Raw genomic sequence first — 19,880 nt, 5'->3', positions numbered from 1 at the left:
AACAGTACTTACGGGCACATGGCTGGTATTTGCATACTTGATGGGTCACAGAATGAACATAACAATGATCAATATTTCTTTGACAAGCATCCGGGGTCTTCTTTATGTGCCGCTGGAAATGGTGTCTTTTGGCTTCTTTTTCTTGTTATGGTTTTTTTTTTTTAATTAGTATGTCAACTGGATAAAGAGATTTGTTGATTACAAGTTACAACACACACAATGTTAAACTCAAACCTTAAAAACTAACACGTCAAATACAGAAGTAAAAAAAAAGGTTTGCATTTAATGTGAACCCACATTGGCAGAGAAAGGCAAGATGAAAGGATGGACATGTAGATAAAATATGCAAGAGGGTAGAGAAAAAATCACTTACCTGGATGGGGTCAATGGGCGATCAAGAAGGTCCATGGCCTAGGTTAGTGACTTACATTGCACATAGGAGGGGTGCTATCCTAAGGTCGGCCCAAGTGGTCGAGCCTACATCATAATTTGTGGCAGTGGGGGCTTGCGTTCGCGCAGCCCCTCCATAATGTAGGAATTCAAATTTCTTCTGTTTAGATCTTGTTTATAACTTCTACCTTTTTATGATGAGCGTTTGAAATATTGATGTTCCCCTAGGTTCTAGCTGCCTGCAATTCCATTGCCAGTGTTACAACACGGTAACGAATGATATAGTTACTAATGTCAGTTGCAAATTCCATCATAAAAACAAGGGCGAAGCTATTTGCTCGCAAATCCGTCACAAGTGCTACTATGCCGTAGCATATATCCGTGTGTTGTAGTGATGGAAGCAGCTCATCATGCAATCAGCACATACGGAATGTGGCTGGTATTTGCATACTTTAAGGGTCACAAAATGAACACAATAATGATCAAACTTTTCTTTCTTGGGTTTGCAGACGAGTAGCGTAAGGTTCATCTGCCAGTCCTTTTGTTGTGGTGGTGAAAGTGGTCTATTTTAAGTGACTAATATACCATTACAATCTCTATGTTTCAAGTTTGGATTTTTTGTTATGCCATTTTCTAGTATGCAAATATCTGTTTTGCATAAGGACATTTTATTTTATAGAAGCTAAAGATTTATTAAAGATATTGGTATCATTTAATGTGATCCCACATCGGCAACGAGAAGAAAGACGAAAGGGTAGACAGATGGATAAAAGGTGAAAGATGGAACTAGAAAAGGCACTTACCTGGATGGGGTCAATGGGTGATCAAGAAGGCCCATGGCCTAGGTTAGTGACCTCCATTGCACATAGGAGGGGTGCTACCCTAAGGTCGGCCCAAGCGGTCGAGCCTACGTCATAATTTGTGGCAGTGGGGGCTTGCGTTCGCGCAGCCCCTGCATAAAACAACAGTTCAAGAAATTGTAATCAGGGTTGTTTGTTTTCAGTTGGGTTTTAGGTAGGCTTGAACTCACCAACTGACCTCATTTAGATATGGTTGGCAACCATCATATATATGATGAATTCAATAACACAAAATAAATAAAAAAAAAACTACACTTGTATTTACCAAATTAAAAAAAACTACACATGTATTTACCAAATTAAAAAACTACCATTAAAAGCTGTCAATTTTAAATTCTCCAAATAATATACTTTTAAACACGAACCTTTCTTGATGTAACACAAACATGGACTGCAATTAAGCATTGACTCCTCTAAATTATTGGTGAAGAATTAATAAAATCAAAGTTAACACACTTGTAAATCATCTTTTTCATTATTAGATCGAAGTTGAGTGAGTTCTTTCCTCGAAGTTAGATTTGTCTCGATTAAACATAGATTCTATACAAGATAAAGCTTGATCCGATTCAATGTAAACGGTAAAGGTTACCCTTTACTGGGCTTAGCACAACGGATTTGGGCCCAACACATAGAGATTCACATGGGCTTTAGCCCATCTCATCTCCTATATTAATATAAGGGCTCAATATAGAGGATCTCTTTTCCTTGTCAATTTTACAACACCTCCCCCCCCCCCCCACAAGAATGGTATATTTGAACTTGTATTAACTTTTGATTGGTCAAACTCTATAGCAGGGACATGTCAATCGATGTAGAGAAATATAATTTTCTTTTGGTTTTCTTTTATTCTTGATCCATAAATAATAAAAAAAGTTTTCACCTAGGGTGATGATATGCCGTCACTATATGTAATTTTTAGATTTCTTTTATTTTTATTAAAAGATAATACACACATACATACACTCTCTCTCTCACACACATATATAAATATATAATTTTTAAAATATTTCTTGATTAAAATATAAAAAATAGTATAATTTAATAGTTAAAAATAATATGTATGTATTGGTGTACGTGTCTGTATATATGTGTTTGTATATATGTATACTAGGTTATATCCCCGTATATTACACGGGTTGAAGAAATGAATTTTATATACTAAATAGGGGAAATGCCACTAAAATGTAACTAACTTTGTCAAGTGTATCAATTAAGTCATCCAAACTTTTTTTGTGTCTCTAAAGTCACTAAACTTTAATTTTGTATTCTAATAATGTGTAATTACCAGGTTATCAGGTTATCATGTTTTTATTTTATTTTTTTATTTTTTTAAATGCTTATGTGGATAATATTTATATTAGATGGAATTTATAAAATAAAAACATATTATGAATCAGATCATAAAAACCTACGAATGTTTCATTACTCCCAAAACCCTAGACGACATGACGAGCGGCAACGGGGACCGACCTTCAAGCTATGATGATCAGATTCACGATTCACCGTGTAAGATTGCTTTCGTTTTTTTGTTTTGATCAAGAAAGGGTATATCAAAATTGAAACAATTTTTTTTCCTAGTTTAATGATTCACGAGTCGGTCAACCATATTGGTCTGGTTAAGCCAGGGAAATCATTGGTCTAGTGAAGCCTTGTGTCACTTAAAGGGAGCATATAGCATTGCATGCATGTACTAGCTAGTGAAGCTAGGGAAATAATTATAAAGCAGAGTAATTTTTAATGTACAAAACAGATATGATAGTATATGTGTATTGTTGTTAAACGGTTGTGGGTGAAAACAATACACTGATGAAACACTAGGGACTGTTTTGGTAATTTCACTTCGATAAAAAAATGCATGAAATTTAAAAAAAAAAATCCTTACACACTCCTATAAACTGACTTAATGACCCATCGATTGGCGCCTAGCTTTCAACAATATAATGTATTTTTTTAGTTATTTAACTAATTTGTATTTTTTTTTCTATTTATATTCAGCAATAAATAGTACAGAAGTTGGGTCTCAAAGGACATTACAACATGAAGATGATCAAATCGAAAAGGACCCTTTTTTGAGTCTACTTTGTTATGACAGTGATAGCGAAAAGGATGATCGTATTGAAAAAGATGACGAGGCCAGTTCCGCTGAAGATTGGAGTGCAAATGAAAAGGATTATGACAGTGATGGTGTTGAAAATATGGAGCGAGATGTTGTATATCCGAGCTACGATCCAACAATTAATTGGAGATTGACCAAACCTATTCTAGGAATGAAATTTGAGAGTCCTACACAACTAAAGGAGAGTTTAATTGACTATGGAGTATCAAATGGTTATCAATTAGAGTTTACAGTCAACGACTATCGTAGGTTACTGGTGGTATGTGGGGAAGAAAAAACTGAAGATGAAGAAGATCATGACGGGAAAAAAAGAAAGTCAGGACGTGTCCATTTAGGCTTTGGGCCTCAAGGCTTACAGGCGAGGATTCATTCCAAATAAAAACACTAAACGAGAAACACACATGCACAAGAAAGTATTGTTTGGGCTCTCTTGTTACATACTCTTGGATTGCAAAACGGTATTTCAAACAAATAGTTGAAAATCCGGAAATTAGTTTAAGGCAAATGCAGACCGATATCATGAGAAAATTTGAATGCAAAGTGAGTATTGGGCAATGTAGTAGAGCAAAAAAAAAGGTTTTGGATGATTATGAAGGTGGTTTAAAAGAACATTATGCTAGACTTTCGGATTATAAAGCCGAGATATTAGAAACTAATCCAGGGAGTACTGTGAAGATGGTTGTGAATGAAATGGAGAATGGAGAAGTTTACTTCAATAGTTATTATATTTGTTTTAAGGGTGTCAAAGATGGATGGATAAATGGATGCAGAAAAGTTCTTGGTTTAGATGGGTGCTTTCTAGAAAACAGTGGCCAACTACTAACAGCTATGGGAAGAGATGCCAATAACCATATTTTTCCTTTGGCATGGGCTGTTGTGTCTGTTGAGAATAAGGAAAACTGGAAATGGTTTCTTAATCTAGTGAGGGATGACATTGAAATGGAAAGTGGACTTGGACTAACTCTCATTTCAGATCAACACAAGGTATGTGATTACTACTCATATGCAGTTTAGTTAGTTTTACTTTTTTGTTTAAGAGGGGATATCATAATCAAACTATTTTATATTGTTATTATTTTCATTAGGGAATTATAGAAGCTGTAAAGGACGTGTTTCCTTATGCTGAGCATAGACAATGTGTAAGGCATATTTATGCTAACTATAAGAAAAAATATCGCGGAGAACAATTTACAAATTTATTTTGGAAAGCTGCAAAGGCAACAACCGAGGAATATTTTGAGAAGAAAATGGAAGAATTGAAAAACATTAACAAAGGGGCATATACCCATCTAATGGAAAGGAATCCGGTTACTTGGTCAAAGGCTTTTTTCGAGCTTAATAAGGCATGTGATGCGTACGAAAATGGCATGAGCGAAAGCTTCAACTCGCGCATTCTATCAGCACGACGGAAACCTATAATTACTATGCTAGAAGAAATCCGAACATTTGTGATGGAAAGAATATTTTTAATGGCGAAAAAAGCTGGAAGATTAAAACGTGATGTCTGTCCGAAAATCAGGAAAAAGTTAGAAGACATCAAAAAGGATCAAAGGTACGACAAAAGTAATTATTATTTTTACTTTTTTAGTATTTTTTTTATTAATTTTTAAACTTTTCGGTAGGTTTTGGAAGGTAGTTCCAAGTGATAACACCGTATTTGAAGTTAGAAGTGAAAAATATGCATGCGTGGTGAACCTTGATGAAAAAACTTGTAGTTGTAGATTATGGCAGTTGTCAGGCATACCTTGTGTTCATACAGTGGCAACGTTGTCCTTCGTTAACAAGGACCCAGAAACTTTTGTTAGTTCTTGGCTTAAAAAGGACATGTTCAGAGAAGCATACAAATATCCAATCAAACCACTAAGAGGAAGTACATTTTGGCCTAAAACTGATGATATAAAACCTTTACCTCCAAAAGAGAGACGAATGCCAGGTAGACCAGCAGTAAAGAGGAAAAGAAGCGCTGATGAGAAAGAGAAAAAGAACCCGAAGGTTGGAATTGGAAGAAAAATGTCTTGTCAAAATTGTTATGAAACGGGTCATAATGTTAGGTCTTGCAAAAACGAGAAAAAAGACCCCCCACCAAAGGTGAAAAGGCCAAAAGGTAGACCTAAAAAGCGTGGTGCAACGAAGAAAGTTTAACATGATTTCGTGTTTTTTTTTTATTTTTTTGAGTTATCTTTATGTGACATGAATTTTGGACGATGTTGCCTACGTTTTTTGTTTATCTTTTTTTTGACGAACATATACGATGGTATTGAAAGTTTTGGTTTATCATTTATTTTTCATTCATCTTAATATTTTATAGTCTTATTAGTTTAGTATAAATCACAAAAAATACCAATACGATATTTAAAATAAAAAAAATTGTTTTTGTTACTCATTCAACAATTTTTTTCTTTAAAAAATGTCAATCGTAAAAGTATATTATTAATTTTAGAATAAAAAATAAATTTTCAATTTTTTATAGAGAAAAATCCATGTCATTAATTTTATTTTCCACATCATATTAAAAATAAAAACAAGATAATAAAACCTGACACATCATCATTACTAACCTGGTAACCTGATAATTACATAGTATTAGAACATCAAATGAAACTTGAGTTATTTTAGAGAGACAAAAAAAGTTTGAATGACTTAATTGGAACACTTGTCAAAGTTGGTTACATTTCTACGAAGTTACCCCAAATAAATAATAAAACAATATATCTTTAAAAACTTTTTTTATTGCACGGGTTGAATAAATGTAATTTCATATATTAAATAATAAAATGTTATATCTATAAGAACAATTTGTATTGTACGAGTTGAATAAATGTAATTTTATACATCAACTAATAAAAAGGTTATATCTTTAAAACCACGTGTATTACACGAGTTAAATAAATGTAATATTGTTTACCAAATATTAAAAAAAGTTTCATTCTAAAAACCCTCGTGTATTACTCGGGTTGAATAAATATGATTTTATATACAAATAATAAGAAAATTATATATAAGAAAAAACTAATGAATATACTCGGTACGTAATAGATATGGTGACTGCGGAGATGATTATTGAAAAGAAGATAAACAACAACAACAACAACAACCATACCCAGTAAATCCCACAAATAGCAAAGCTATTTATAGGGTATGGGGAGGGTGAGATGTAGACAGACCTTGACTTTATGCATAAGGATAGAGAGGCTGCTTCTAGAGAGACCCTCGGCTAAAAAACGAACAACATACCAACACACCAAGTCAAAGAATATAGAAATAAGCAACCATTTGAGTGATAAAATATAATTTATATTTAAAAAAAACTCGTAATAAATCTAATTTTATATATAAAGTAATGTTGAAAGTTATATACAATTCGTTTAAAAATTATGTAATAAAATCGATATAATATTTTTTTAATAATGAAAATAAAAATAAATAATATACTAATACAAAGTTTGGGTTTGATGATAAATAATTTGATTCGATTTTATGTCTAGCATTGTATATACTATAGTAAAAGTTTAGAGTTTATTAGAGAAAATTAGATCATCGAAAAAATTAAGATTAAATTTGTATATTATAAATAAAAAATGAGAAGTTTACATTAAATTTAAACTTAATAATAATTATCTATAATTAAGTAGAAAAGATGAGTTAAGTGCTATTTACGTCCCTGTGGTTTGTTCACTTTTGCCATTTCAGGTCAAATTTCAAAATTGCATCATTTTCCTCCCTGACATTTTGAATACGTGCCATTTCAGTCCAAAAAATAACCATAGTTAAAAAAATCAGTTAGCTTAGGGGTAAAATTCGTTTGTTTCTAAGCAGATGGTCACGGGTTCGATCCCAGCCAGCTGCAATTTTGACTGTGGTTACCCCTAAGCTAACTGGATTTTTTAACTGTTGTTATTTTTTTGGACTGAAATGTCACGTTTCCAAAATGTTAGGGAGAAAAACGGTGCAATTTTAAAATTTGGTCTGAAATAGCAAAAGTGAACAAATACATGGACGTAAATGACACTTAACTCAGAAAAGATTAAATAAAATAATATTTAGTAGGAGAGTTATCTATAATTAATTAGAAGAGATTAAACTAAATATTAATTATCCATAATTAAACTAAATATTAATTATCCATAAGAGATTAAACTAAATAATATTTAGTAGGAGACTTATCTATAATTAATTAGAAAAGATTAAACTAAATAATAATTATCATAATAAATTAGTAGGAAATTAAAAGATAGATAGCCTAATATAATGACAAGTGTCCCAAAGATGGTTTCTTTTATTATATAAATATAAATATAGATGTATATGTATATGTAGACGTATGTATTAATGTATGTGTATCATTTTTAAGGTTTTGGTCTATATGTATGTATGATTTTTAAGTTTGAGGGTGGCAACTTGCAAGTAGAGGTGTATAAATCGTTTTTTTTAAACCGGTCCGATTTTTAATCGAACCGTTTTTTTCATCCAAAACAAAAACCGGTTTTTAACCGATTTCGGTTATTAACCGGTTTTTCAGATCAAGAATAGTAACCGGTCATAAACCGTCGATTCGGTTCGGTTTTAAAAAAACCGGTTTCGTTTTTTTTTTTTCCTAAAACCGGTTTTTTTGTACACTTCTATTTGCATGTAGGGGTGTTCATCGAATCGAATATCGAATTATTCGAATATTTTTTATTTTTCCTTGGATTCGAATTCGATTAAAACCTACCCAATTCGATTCGAATAAAAATCTCAATTCGTATTCGATTAAAAGGTCGAATTCAAATAAACTCGATTTGATTCGGATTCTTTTAAAACATGTATAAAACTATCAAAATGAAACATCAATTTTAAAGCAACCATAAAGCACGATATCAAATTAAAAAGTTTCAAGTAAAGTACCATAAAACACTCAAAACGAGAAGTCGGTAATAACCACTCCACATTACAAGTTAATATTTTTAGTGTTAGAAATCTATTGATAGATTTGTTACTTAGGTTTTAGTTATGAGCCATATAGTGGGTTTGATATTGGGTAATTTTAATACTTGGAATTAATTTTAAAAATAATTTATAATATTATCGTATAAAAGTTACAAATGTATTATATATAAAAATAATAAATAAAAATGTATAATTTTTATTCGAATTTCGAATCGAATTTAAAATTATAATTTCGTATTCGATTTACTTGACTCGAATTGAATCGAATTCGAATTCAAATTCAAATTCTTATAATCGAAACGAATTCTTGATAATCGAATAGAATTTAATCGAATTTCGAATTTTTCGAATTCGAAACGAATTCTGAATACCCGTACTTGCAAGCGCCACCCATGCTCTAAAAATGATATTAGTATTAAGTTTTGGACCAAGAATGTGACTTGGCAAATGATGAGGGACTAGACATGCATATCCTTCATTTTTATCGCTGTGTTTCATTCTCATCTCCATGTTCCCCTGTTTCTCAAGCCCTAAAACAGTTAACTATGGCGGCATGTAAGAGGATACCAAAAACTATCTTCAGCAACATTTTCTCACGATCAAGCACAGGATATCAGTCATCATCTTCATTCGGACCTCCATCTTCTCTCATTTCACGCAGAGGCATAGCTTCCAGGCTTTATGTAGCAGGTTCGAGTGTTTCCTTACGCTTCGTGCTTCATAATTTGTTTTCGTACCATCTCTCACTACCTGACAGTCAATCAATCGGTTTCTGTAGAGATTTTGCACAAAATCTACTTCTGAATGTTCGAATTCGTATATTATTTAGCTTCAACGGTGATATTTTATGTTAGAAGAACTTATTGGCGGTTGAATAGTGAAAATACTTATGAGTAGATAGTAATTAGAAACTCTGATGTGGTGTTTGTTGATATATTAATGAATAATGATCAATTGATGACTGGCTGTTAACGAGTTGATTTCAGATTCATGATCTGTTTTCATACTGTCTCTCACTATTCGAGAGTCAGTTAATCGGTTTTTATGGAGATTTTGCTCGAAATCTACTTCTAAATGTTGAATTTTCGTAACTGATATTGTTCGAATTCGGGTTTGAAGTTGCTGTTGTTATATTGTTTAGCTTTGACGTTGGTATTTTGATTGAATGTTTTGTAGTTTCATGTTAGAAGAACTTGATTGTTGGTTAAATATCGACAATAAGTGATTTAAATGGATCGGATTGGATTGGATATGGATCAATATCCAATCCATTAACAAGCCTAATTAGAATTTAGAAGCTCTGGTATTGTGATTGTAGATATGTTAATGAATAATGAATAACTGATCACTGACTGCTAAAGAGTTGAGTTCATATTCATTATTTTGGATATGTTGCATTTATACCTAAAGGCTAAAACCTTTTTTTGTTGTTTCAGTTTTTAGAGTTATAAATAAATAGGATATGAATTGGTTTATGATTTAGGTGATAGAACAGTGTAGCTACTCACATAGGATTTGTTAAGACTTTTGTGCCTATACGGTGTGAGATTGGGGAGTCTAGTCAAGTTACTGGATTTAATCAATAAAGAGCTATGCAGTTAATGCGGTAAAATATCGGATATCGGTCAAGGACCAATATTTGAAACATAGGTTATCTCGGTGAGATATCGGTAATTTTAATATAATGCAGAATTTATACATATAGCAATTTAACACCAATAATTCAGTGATATATCAGTGATATATGGGTTATATCGGTCAAATATCGGTTATATCGGTCAATATCGACGATAATATCGGTACCAATATTTAACACCAATATTTTACTAAGGGACCGATATGACCGATATAACCGATATATCACCCATATTAACTGCATAGATAAAGAGTCTCTTTACAGAATGCAACAAAGTCTGCATCTTGGATTTAAGGCGCTTGGCGCTCTGGATAATACATTAGGGGCTTGATGCGCTACTGTGGCAAAATTGGTCAAAACTAGGGTATGTAGGAGGGTAATATGTAAAAACAACAAAAAAAATGAAGAAATTATGAAAGGTTTACTTGATAAAAAGGTTGATATGTAAAACAAATGAGAGAGACACACTTCCTGGTTGTAAGTAAGTAGCCTATTTGGTTGTAAATTGAGCAATGCCTTGAATACTTGATGAATGTGCCTCGCATTTTGTATAGGACTTCAAATGAAATTATGTTTATGACGACAATATATACAATGTAGGAGGATTAGGTTGCATTTTTAATCAGGTTTTGGTCAACTTAGCTTTGTAACATGGGTTATGTGATGGTTTTTCTGTAGTCAATATATGATTTTATGATTTTAAACAATCATTTCATCTCTTGTGAATGTTTAAATGATGTTTGTTTTTTTTTTTATTTAAAGCAATGCAACACATCTTAATTGCACTTTGATTTGAGGCATCGGGAATTTTATTCTTCATAACGTATTACTTGCAGGACTATCATTTTATACCACAGAAAAAGCATTACTAGACGCATTTTCTCAATATGGCCAAGTTGTTGAAGGTACCCTAAACAGTTCATGCACTTACAAGAGGCAGCATATTCAACCGATTTACTTATTAATGGGTCAATTCGGGTTATATTTTATCTCTAATGGGTCAAATAGATAAATCAGAAAAAATATTATGTTGCTATTAGTCAACTATGAGCTAAAATGATTGCTATTTGCAGCCAATGTTCTGATGGATAAAGTTTCAAGCAGATCAAAAGGCTTCGGGTTTATTACGTATGCATCTGCAGAAGAAGCTGAGAAAGCCATTTCTGAAATGGATGGAAAGGTTCCATCCTAATTCGTATTTTTAAACTAAATAACTAATTTCCGTTTTTCATTTTATCCCATGTCTGCATAATCACTTCCAAAACGCAATGCCAAACACCACCCCCCACCCCCCCCCCCCCCAAAAATCCTGATCTCAAAATATATATGGTTTTTTGCAGACACTACACGGACGTATAATAACCGTTGAACTGGCAAAACCACGGACAAAACACACTGGTGGTATGCCGATAGCTAGAGGACCCCCTGAACCGCCTACAGAGAAGCAGTAACCACTGGTGCGTTTAATCAGCAGTTACAATCAATAGTACAAGTACTCACAGCATGGATTCACAAGTGTTCCTAAGATTACAGTCCTACCCCTGTTGCTGAGGCGATCTGATCTCTTGTTTGTTTGTTGCTCGTTGCAACAAAAGGCGCCGCAATATTTGTTTGCAAATTATTACTTTTGTTATTAGGCACGGTAGTAGTATATGTTACTCTTTTATTTTGATTACTAAACAGTCGTATTTCAAATTTCAAATTTAAACGTTAATATAAAGTAGGTTCTTGGCAAATCTTCAACATGCGACCACTGGTTTATGATTTTATTGGGGGCGTGTATAAAAAACGAATAAGTGAACCATATCGAAAAAATGAAGAATAATGGATGATCCAGTTTAAAACTTTTTGATAACCCTCTTTTTTTATTTAAGTTTGGTTACAAACATCCTCAAAACTCGATTGACCAAATCGAACTGGTCTACTATTTGAAGTATGGTTCAGGAATTGAACCTGAATGTCTGAAATCTTTTATTTTAGAAAGCGTTCGTTTCATGGAATGGAATGGAATTGGGAAGCTTTTCTTTGTAAAATTGATCTTGGTTTGGGGAGGGAGAAATTTGAAATCCAATGAATTTCTTTAATCAATGAAATTTGTGACTATTTTAACATTCCATTCCATTCCTTCATTAGAGTGAAGGATTTCTAAGGAATGTTGAAATAGTCACAAATTTCATTAGAGTGAAGGATTTCAAATTCCTCCCTCCCCCAACCAAGATCAATTTTACAAAGAAAAACTTCATAATTCCATTCCATTCCATGAAACGAACGCTACCTTAGGGTATGATTGGCATGAAACTTTTAGGAGTTTCTAGCTTTAAGCTTTTAAGAAAAAACTTATACTTAATAAAAAAACCTTTTTTGATCGAATCCTGAAGGGGTATTGTAACGCCCTGCTTTTTCATACTTTCCATAATTAGAAAGCTCGCCTTGTAATGTTATTTTTGGAAATATTGTATTATTGTAGTCGTCTTTTCGTTGTAAAATCCGAGACTTGGATCATAAATAAAATTCGTATTTCTTTAAATTCACCATCTACATATTCATACATGTTCATACGTTCGAATTCATTGTACATCGAATCCTTATTTGTAATTCATACTTATACGATACTTATTCACGATGCATGTCCATGCTTGTCCTTAAATTGTTGATACCTAAAAACCCCTAATAATATGCTTATTTATACAACGGTTAATCATCTAATATGTGACATATACTTGTCACTTACAAACATGTTACATACTTGTACATTACACTTTTTACCTAGTTAAATCATGTTTTATTTCATATTTCACCTTGTTACAAGTTAGGGGAAACATTGTTGCATATTATTACACAACTTAATTAACAAAATTACTCATTATAATGTTTTAAAAAAATAAAGAAATATGACAGCCCCAATTCAGCAAACTTCAGCCCCATATAGTTGGGTTTTGTGGGCTAGTTTCAAGGTGTAACCCCTTCTAAACACTTACAAATCCCAACCCATTGAAACCCTAATCCTTCCCCCTATAAATATCACTTATAACCAGCCTCCCTACCACTTTTGCAACACTAAAAACTCTCAAAACATCCTCCAAACCGTAGCTGAAAGCAAGGGTTCGAGCAGATTGACACCCCTTCACGAAAATGAGCATAACTCACTCAATTCTTATCCGATTCACTCGATTCTTTTTCCTACTACTTTGTATTGACCTTATCTACGTTTCCATGGGTTTTTCACAGTAAATAAGTCCCTGGAACTCCGACAAAAAGGCTCCAAAGTCCACTAATTGTTTTTGTTTTCATGAAATCCCTGTTATTTCTTACCAAACTTGAGTCTATCTCATCTCAAACCTATGTCCTAATGCTTACAACACTTTAGTGGTTGGTTAGGCTTAAAAACAAGGTTGAGACACTTAAAAATCAGAGGATTAAACCTCATAAACTTGGTGTTTTGTTTAGGGTTTTTAACCCACAAGTCATGTCAAACTTTGTCTTTGATACATGAGTGATTATGGAACAACTTGGGTTGTCCAAACATACAATCCTCACATGATTTGATGATTTCTCTTAGTTAGTGTGTATATTTCTTATTCTTTATTGTATGTTCATGACCCTCCTTGGTTGTTTTTATATCAAGTGTAGTGGTAAACACATAGAGGTGCCTAAATGGAAGACTTGATCTTCCTACCTCCTACATGATTTCTATGACATTTAGAGGTACCAAAATGAAGATTTTAATCTTCTACCTCATGCTTGAACTATTGGACATATATTATATACCCTAAACATATTATTCGAATAATCGAATCCTTGATGATGAACTAGTGTTCATATGTCGGGGTACTAGATTACATCATCCTAGACTATGATAACTTGTCACGATTCTAATGGAACCTTGTTCCATGAAAACATCTAAACTCCTTCGAGTTTCCTAGTGTCAAGAACAAGCATCATATGTACTAAATGATTATTTTCCATGTTATTCTCATATCTTATTTTTATGTTGTTTTAAACACCGAATCTCGACTCTAAACATACTTGAACTTTAACCCTTATACATTCGGACTCTAAATCTCTACTCGTCAACAATTGGATAATCGGAAAACATATGCAAACCTTGTGAGTATACTCGTATTCCCCTTTTTACTTTTACCACTTTTGGGGTGTAACATGTTTATCTATCAACAAACTTACACATGAACATTTTGCTTAAACACATGAACATTCCTATAACATGCTTGTATACGTGATGGCTTGATGCTTTAAAACTTGGATTTATCTTATGTGTTGAATTTATCATTAACTTCGTACGAGCCAAACCGTGACATATGTAGCGCTATAGGATTAACGACCCGCCTCTTTATCTTCGGTTATGTCATGAGCATATTGCGTTTCCTTGGTTTGATATGTTAGACACATACCATATTTAAATGTTCATCTTGAATCACATGCTTGCTATGAGGAATCGTTCAAACTTATCTTTTGCTATGTACGTATCAAACTTGTATACTCGCCTTTGCTTTTGCATTGAACTTTATTTTAACATGTTACAGATGGATGTTGACGATGCATGGAATCTAGTAGGATGCTTAGATACACACTTAGAAAGAATTGTATTTGTATTGTATCATTTTATTATTTATGTTGTTGTATTTTGTTTCAAAACCTTGTACTTGATTCTTTAGAAATGAAATGAAACGATTATTTAAATACTTGTCACAATTATTAGCGTTATGATGTCTCGAGCAATCTTCACACTTCGTCTCATCCCGATGTTTCCGCCATTGGTTGGGGTGTGACAGGTATGGTCCCAAAAACCCGCGCAAAACTCTCTCCAAGTCGCGCGAAGGACCATACTCCTTAATCAATTACATTTTCGACCTCAACCTCGCGCGGGTAGAGCAACACTCGCCACGCCGCGCGGGGTCTAAACGAGAAAGACTAACAACTTAGCATCCAGAAGTGGAGCCTCCAAACGCCCATACCTTGCGCGGGCCAGTCCCATGTGAAACATGGGCCGCGCAAGGACGCGGCGTAAAGACATCTTAGAGTACAAAAGGTACAAGTGTCAGATGAAAAGAGCCAATCCATATCCCCCAGGCTCTGCTCAATCGTGCTCCACGATCATCTGACATGCAGGAGACAAAAAGTACTCAAGGACGCCAACGTGGCATCAATCACGGGGCAGAGACACCTGCCCCACGATCTCCACTAACTGGCCGATGACAGAGACCAACAACAGCGACACGTGGCTCCACTCATGGTGCACCAGCACCAAGAAGCATCCAGAACACACTAACGGTCGACACCAGTGAGACAAAAGGCATATCCGTTCTATTGTCGTCTTCCGGCCCAAGGCCCATCAGCCCACATCCTTTACAACACTCCGGCTATAAATAGAACACTTCATCCACAGGTTAATTCCATTCGATTCCCTCTACTCTCACTCATACTTTAATCTCCTCAAGATAGTTACTTATTCTCACGCCGGAGCCTGGTTAAGAGGGAAACCCCCATATTCCCCTCTTAACGAGCTAACGGTGTTCTGTTTTGCAGGATAATCAGCCATTAAGGAGCTCAAGAAATCAAAGAAGATTAACCCTTATAGTAGAAACATAAACCAAACTAATTATCCCTAAGATTAGTTCTGTGTTTCTTCATGGGCGCCCACCGGTTTTTTCTACAAACCACTTTCACCTTCTTTTCTTTGTGCTTTTTGTTGTCTTTCCTCCGACCATGGCTGGTCAAGGAATCGTTCCTGGTTTTGGATTCGAAACAAATGCACATGCGGCAGTGGGGGAGGGCAACCAGAATGTCCAAGCCCAACATATCGAAGAAATTGGTGAAAGCGAAGTCACCAACACCGAGGGACCTCGCGCGAGTCTCACTCACACCATCCATTCGACAACCTTAAGAAACAGGGGTGCTAGACCTTCAAATCCAGCTCCACCCCAGAATATTGCAGCGCTACTAGGGCTACCCGAGGTTGACACTCCAGCCTTGTGGTACGCCAAGCAGATTACCACCATCAATGCGGCGTATCAATCTTTGAGCGCGCGTCAAGCAATTCTAACGGCAGAACCTTCCCCGGAAATACACATGGTTAATGGACCAAGATATAGCGAGCGTGATAAAGACAAGCGTCCTCTCGACCCAGCATGGCAAGAGCAACAGGTCATCTTCCCGGTAGTGCGCGGGGGGCCGCGCGCAACGCGCCCTGTCGTCATTACCGGTATTATCGGCCACTACGAAACAGAGTACGTATTCATTGACCCAGGAAGTACAGCGGACATCATTTATGAGCAATGTTTTAATCAGTTTGATGATGAAGATAAAGCAAGACTCGAGCCAGTTGATTATCCTTTGTCAGGATTCTGCAACAAAATGATCTTCCCACTAGGCCAGATCAGTTTCCCTCTCACGCTTTCTGATGGGAAACATTCAAGAACAACGATGGTAAACTTCATGGTAATGCCTGTGAAATCAAGGCACGATGTTTTGATTGGGAGAGAAACCCAAGGAGAGCTCAACATGGTAACTTCCACCCCTCACTCAACAATTGGTTTTCCAACCAAAACTGGGGTGGCAATTATCTATGCAAGGAAGGAAGTAATGTCAACAGACGATATGCGTCCAACCAAGGCGCCGAAGGTTTCCACAACAGAGCCAGAAAAGTGGGTTCTAAACCGCAAATGCCATGAAAAAACGGTGACGATAGGCCTCGCCGTCTCACCAAATATCAGAACGCATCTAAAGCAGCTCTTGTTCAGAAACATGGATATTTTCGCCTGGACTCCGGCAGACATGACCGGAGTCCCGCGCGATGTTACAGAGCACTGTTTAAACGATTATCCATCCGTTGAACCAAAGGTACAAAGAAGGCGCAGTCCAGGAGCGGATAAGACAAAAGCAATGAACGAGCAAGTTTGCGAGCTCTTAAAAGCAGGAATTCTTCGAGAGGTGCGCTATCAAAGTTGGGTAGCAAACCCGGTAATGGTAGAAAAGTCGAATGGGGGATGGAGAATGTGCGTCGATTATACCGATCTCAACAAGGCATGTCCCAAGGACTGCTACTCTCTGCCTGAGATCGACAAAAAGATAGACTCTCTCGCACCATACAGATGGAAGTGCTTTCTAGACTGCTACAAAGGGTACCACCAAGTCCAAATGAAGCTAGAAGACGAAGACAAAACAACTTTTCGAACCGACCTCGGCATCTTCTGTTACACAAAGATGCCGTTCAGCCTCAAAAACGCTGGCGCTACGTACCAGCGCCTGATGGATAAAATCTTCGCTGATGATATCGGGAAACACATCGAGGTTTACATCGATGATCTGGTGATCAAGAGTCCAGAAGAGGACCAAATGCTGAAGGATATTGAGAAAACATTCAACTCGCTGAGAAATGTGAACATGAAACTGAATCCTGTCAAATGTTCCTTTGGTATGGAAGAAGGGAAGTTTTTAGGCTTCATAGTCACAAACGGAGGCTTCAAAGTAAACCCATAGAAGGTCCAAGCAATAGAGCGAATGCCATCGCCAAAAACAATCAAGGAGATGCAGCGATTAGCCGGCCGCTTGGCCGCGCTCAACCGATTCCTATCAAATCATGCCGCAAAGTCATACCCTTTTATCAGCACCTTGCGCAATTGCGTAAAGAAACAAGAATTCAAGTGGACGCCTGAGGCAGAAGCGGCGTTCCAGCAGATGAAAGAATGCTTGATCAGACTCCCTACACTAACTGCGCCGTATGAGAAGGAACCACTCATACTATACTTGTCTTCTTCAGATAAGGCAGTAGGGTCGGTACTTATGGTAGAAAGAAACAGGGTACAGTTTGGTGGCGGGCTAGGTTCGGGTTTTCTTGGTATCCAAAGGGGTTGTAGCCGCGATTATAAGGATGCATTGTAGGATGTTGTGGGTTGATTTTATAAAAAATAAAGAGATATGGTAGAAGAGGTAAAGAAGTTGTAAAAATTGTAAAAAAGTGGTGGGTATTTATATGCTGGTAGACTTTCGGCACCTCTTTATTTAGAGCATTCGCATTCTATTCTTTATTTAGAGTTACACAAAAACAAATGTTTTTTTCTCTAATCTTTTCAATTAAATAATATTTTTATACATTCATCATTACATTTTCTCTTTCTTTCAAATAATATTTTTTTATACATTTATCATTGCATTTTCTCTGTCTTTCACTCACAGACACTTTCAAAAATATTAAAAAAATTATAATGTATATTTATAAATGAATAACATTTCGTCTTTATTTCAAACAGAACCAATCCTTGTATGTTCTCTACCACTCTACCTAAAACTTTTGCTATAAACTTTATTCCTAAAAGATTTTGAGATTTGATGGATTCTTATAATTAAACAAATTAATACATCAGATGATTAAAAATTAAAAAGAGAATTAGAATTGGTTTGTGAATTAAAGATCGTTTTAATTTTAAGGTTTAAAGACTTGAGAATAAAGTATTTTCACTATATAATATGTAAAAAAAAGTCCATCTATATATTAAATGTTATATCTATAGTGGCCTCAAGCCCTGTACTCGATCGTCTCATCAAAATTCAAAACACCATGTCTCTTTAATTTATTGTCTAATATTTGGAATTAACAATAAAATAATGCTAATTTAAAGGATTACATTTGCTTTTAATCGAGTTTTTTTGTCGTATTTTAAATCATTGATAGTCGACAGCTCACTGTCTGAAGAAACACGGAACTAATTAGGCAACTAATCAGTTTGGTTTATGCTTCTACCATAGTGGTTAATCTTCTAATGAAATATCTGAGCTCCGACTTGATGTTTAATCCTGCAAAACAGAACACCGTTACTCGTCAAGAGGGGAATGTGGGGGTTTCCCTCTAAACCGGGCTCCGGCGTGAGAATAAGCGACTGCTTTGGGAGGATAATTAAGTGCTAAGAGTGAGAGTAGAGGGAATAGAATGTTTAACCTGTGGAGTGAGGCCTCTATTTATAGCCGGAGAGGTGTAGGAGGATATGGGTTGATGGGCCTTGGGCCGGTAATCGACAACATAATGGATATGCTCTTTGTCTCACTGGTGTCGACCGTTAATGGCTTCTAGAAGCTCTCCGGCGCTGGCGCGCCTTGATTGGAGCCACGTGTCATTGTTGTCGGCCCTGTCGTCCTTCTGCCATCAGCAGACAAGTGGAGATCATGGGACAGATGTCTCCGTCCTCTGATTGGTGCCACGTAGGCGTCCTTAAGTACTTTTCGTCAGACGATCGTGGCGCATGATTGAACAGAGCCTGCTGGATGTTCATTGGCTCTTTTTCTCTGCCACTTGTACCTTGTGTACTACCTGGAGCAGCTTTGCGCTGCTTCCTTGTGTGATTCTTGCTGAGCACGTAACTGACCTGCGCGGGGTTTGGGGTGACTGGGTGCTCCTTCAGTATGCTAAGTGCTGTTATCGGAGCTTCTTGTCGGCTAACCCTCGCGACGTAGAGCAGGAGATGGTGAAACTCGCGCAAGGCTCGTGGTAGAAAGTTTATTAAATAAGAAGTATGGTTCCGCGCGCAACCTTGATGGAGGTTTGCGCGGCTTTTTTGGGACCATACCCCTTCAAGTCCCCCCAGTCCAGTCCAGTGTTGCACCATGCGCGAGGCAAGTGGTTGGAGCTCTGGACTTAGAAAATAAAAGTTGAAGAAAATGCTTCCTTGATTCTGGCGGACGTGGCGCGTGTAGGCTTTATTGGTTACAACGGCGCGGCTGCCAGGCCTGGTTCTAGGTGGGTTATTGCTTTTCATGAATAGGCGCGAAGGGTTGTTAAGGCATTGCTACACTGCGCGGCCTTAGTAGCTTTTGCATGAAGCTAAGTTTAATTTATGGCGGGAAAAACTTCGAAATTTGAACTCTGACAAGTTGGTGAGAAACGTCGTTGATGGTGACGTTTGAGTTGACCTGTTACACGGCTGTCGTTAGGTTTTCCTGA

At 35.9% G+C, this 19,880-nt stretch overlaps 2 protein-coding genes and 2 non-coding genes across 4 annotated transcripts; all 4 read left to right on the top strand.

The window, feature by feature from the left end:
* Positions 1–365: 365 nt before the first annotated feature.
* On the top strand, positions 366–526 carry LOC118486812. Its single transcript, XR_004879980.1, has one exon. It is a non-coding gene; the product is annotated as a U1 spliceosomal RNA (small nuclear RNA).
* A 659-nt stretch (positions 527–1,185) lies between these two features.
* Positions 1,186–1,346, top strand: LOC118486811. Its single transcript, XR_004879979.1, has one exon. It is a non-coding gene; the product is annotated as a U1 spliceosomal RNA (small nuclear RNA).
* Positions 1,347–3,870: 2,524 nt separating this feature from the next.
* LOC110906982 lies at positions 3,871–5,508 on the top strand. The gene is made up of 3 exons (XM_022152028.1): positions 3,871–4,350; positions 4,452–4,918; positions 4,989–5,508. The coding sequence occupies exons 1-3, from the start codon at positions 3,871–3,873 to the stop codon at positions 5,506–5,508; spliced, it is 1,467 nt and encodes a 488-aa protein (XP_022007720.1).
* A 3,278-nt stretch (positions 5,509–8,786) lies between these two features.
* LOC110908765 (small RNA-binding protein 11, chloroplastic) lies at positions 8,787–11,671 on the top strand. The gene is made up of 4 exons (XM_022153742.2): positions 8,787–8,982; positions 10,765–10,833; positions 11,002–11,108; positions 11,269–11,671. Exons 1-4 carry the CDS (start codon positions 8,838–8,840, stop codon positions 11,377–11,379), a joined length of 432 nt encoding a protein of 143 aa, XP_022009434.1. The 5' UTR covers positions 8,787–8,837; the 3' UTR covers positions 11,380–11,671.
* Positions 11,672–19,880: the final 8,209 nt, after the last annotated feature.

This window comes from Helianthus annuus, chromosome 14 (genome assembly GCF_002127325.2).
Source record: "Helianthus annuus cultivar XRQ/B chromosome 14, HanXRQr2.0-SUNRISE, whole genome shotgun sequence".
NCBI lineage: Eukaryota > Viridiplantae > Streptophyta > Magnoliopsida > Asterales > Asteraceae > Helianthus > Helianthus annuus.
The sequence above is the reverse complement of the archived record's forward strand: the minus strand, read 5'-3'. Positions and strand labels throughout refer to the sequence as shown.

What these genes read in the sequence shown, in the direction of transcription:
- LOC110908765 (XM_022153742.2), top strand. Translation starts at nt 8,838, where the DNA reads ATGGCGGCATGTAAGAGGATACCAAAAACTATCTTCAGCAACATTTTC. An exon ending in TTCCAGGCTTTATGTAGCAG is followed by an intron (nt 8,983 to 10,764) that starts GTTCGAGTGTTT and finishes TATTACTTGCAG; the next exon opens with GACTATCATTTTATACCACA. An exon ending in TTTCTGAAATGGATGGAAAG is followed by an intron (nt 11,109 to 11,268) that starts GTTCCATCCTAA and finishes GGTTTTTTGCAG; the next exon opens with ACACTACACGGACGTATAAT.
- LOC110906982 (XM_022152028.1), top strand. Translation starts at nt 3,871, where the DNA reads ATGCAGACCGATATCATGAGAAAATTTGAATGCAAAGTGAGTATTGGG. An exon ending in TCATTTCAGATCAACACAAG is followed by an intron (nt 4,351 to 4,451) that starts GTATGTGATTAC and finishes TATTTTCATTAG; the next exon opens with GGAATTATAGAAGCTGTAAA. An exon ending in GACATCAAAAAGGATCAAAG is followed by an intron (nt 4,919 to 4,988) that starts GTACGACAAAAG and finishes ACTTTTCGGTAG; the next exon opens with GTTTTGGAAGGTAGTTCCAA.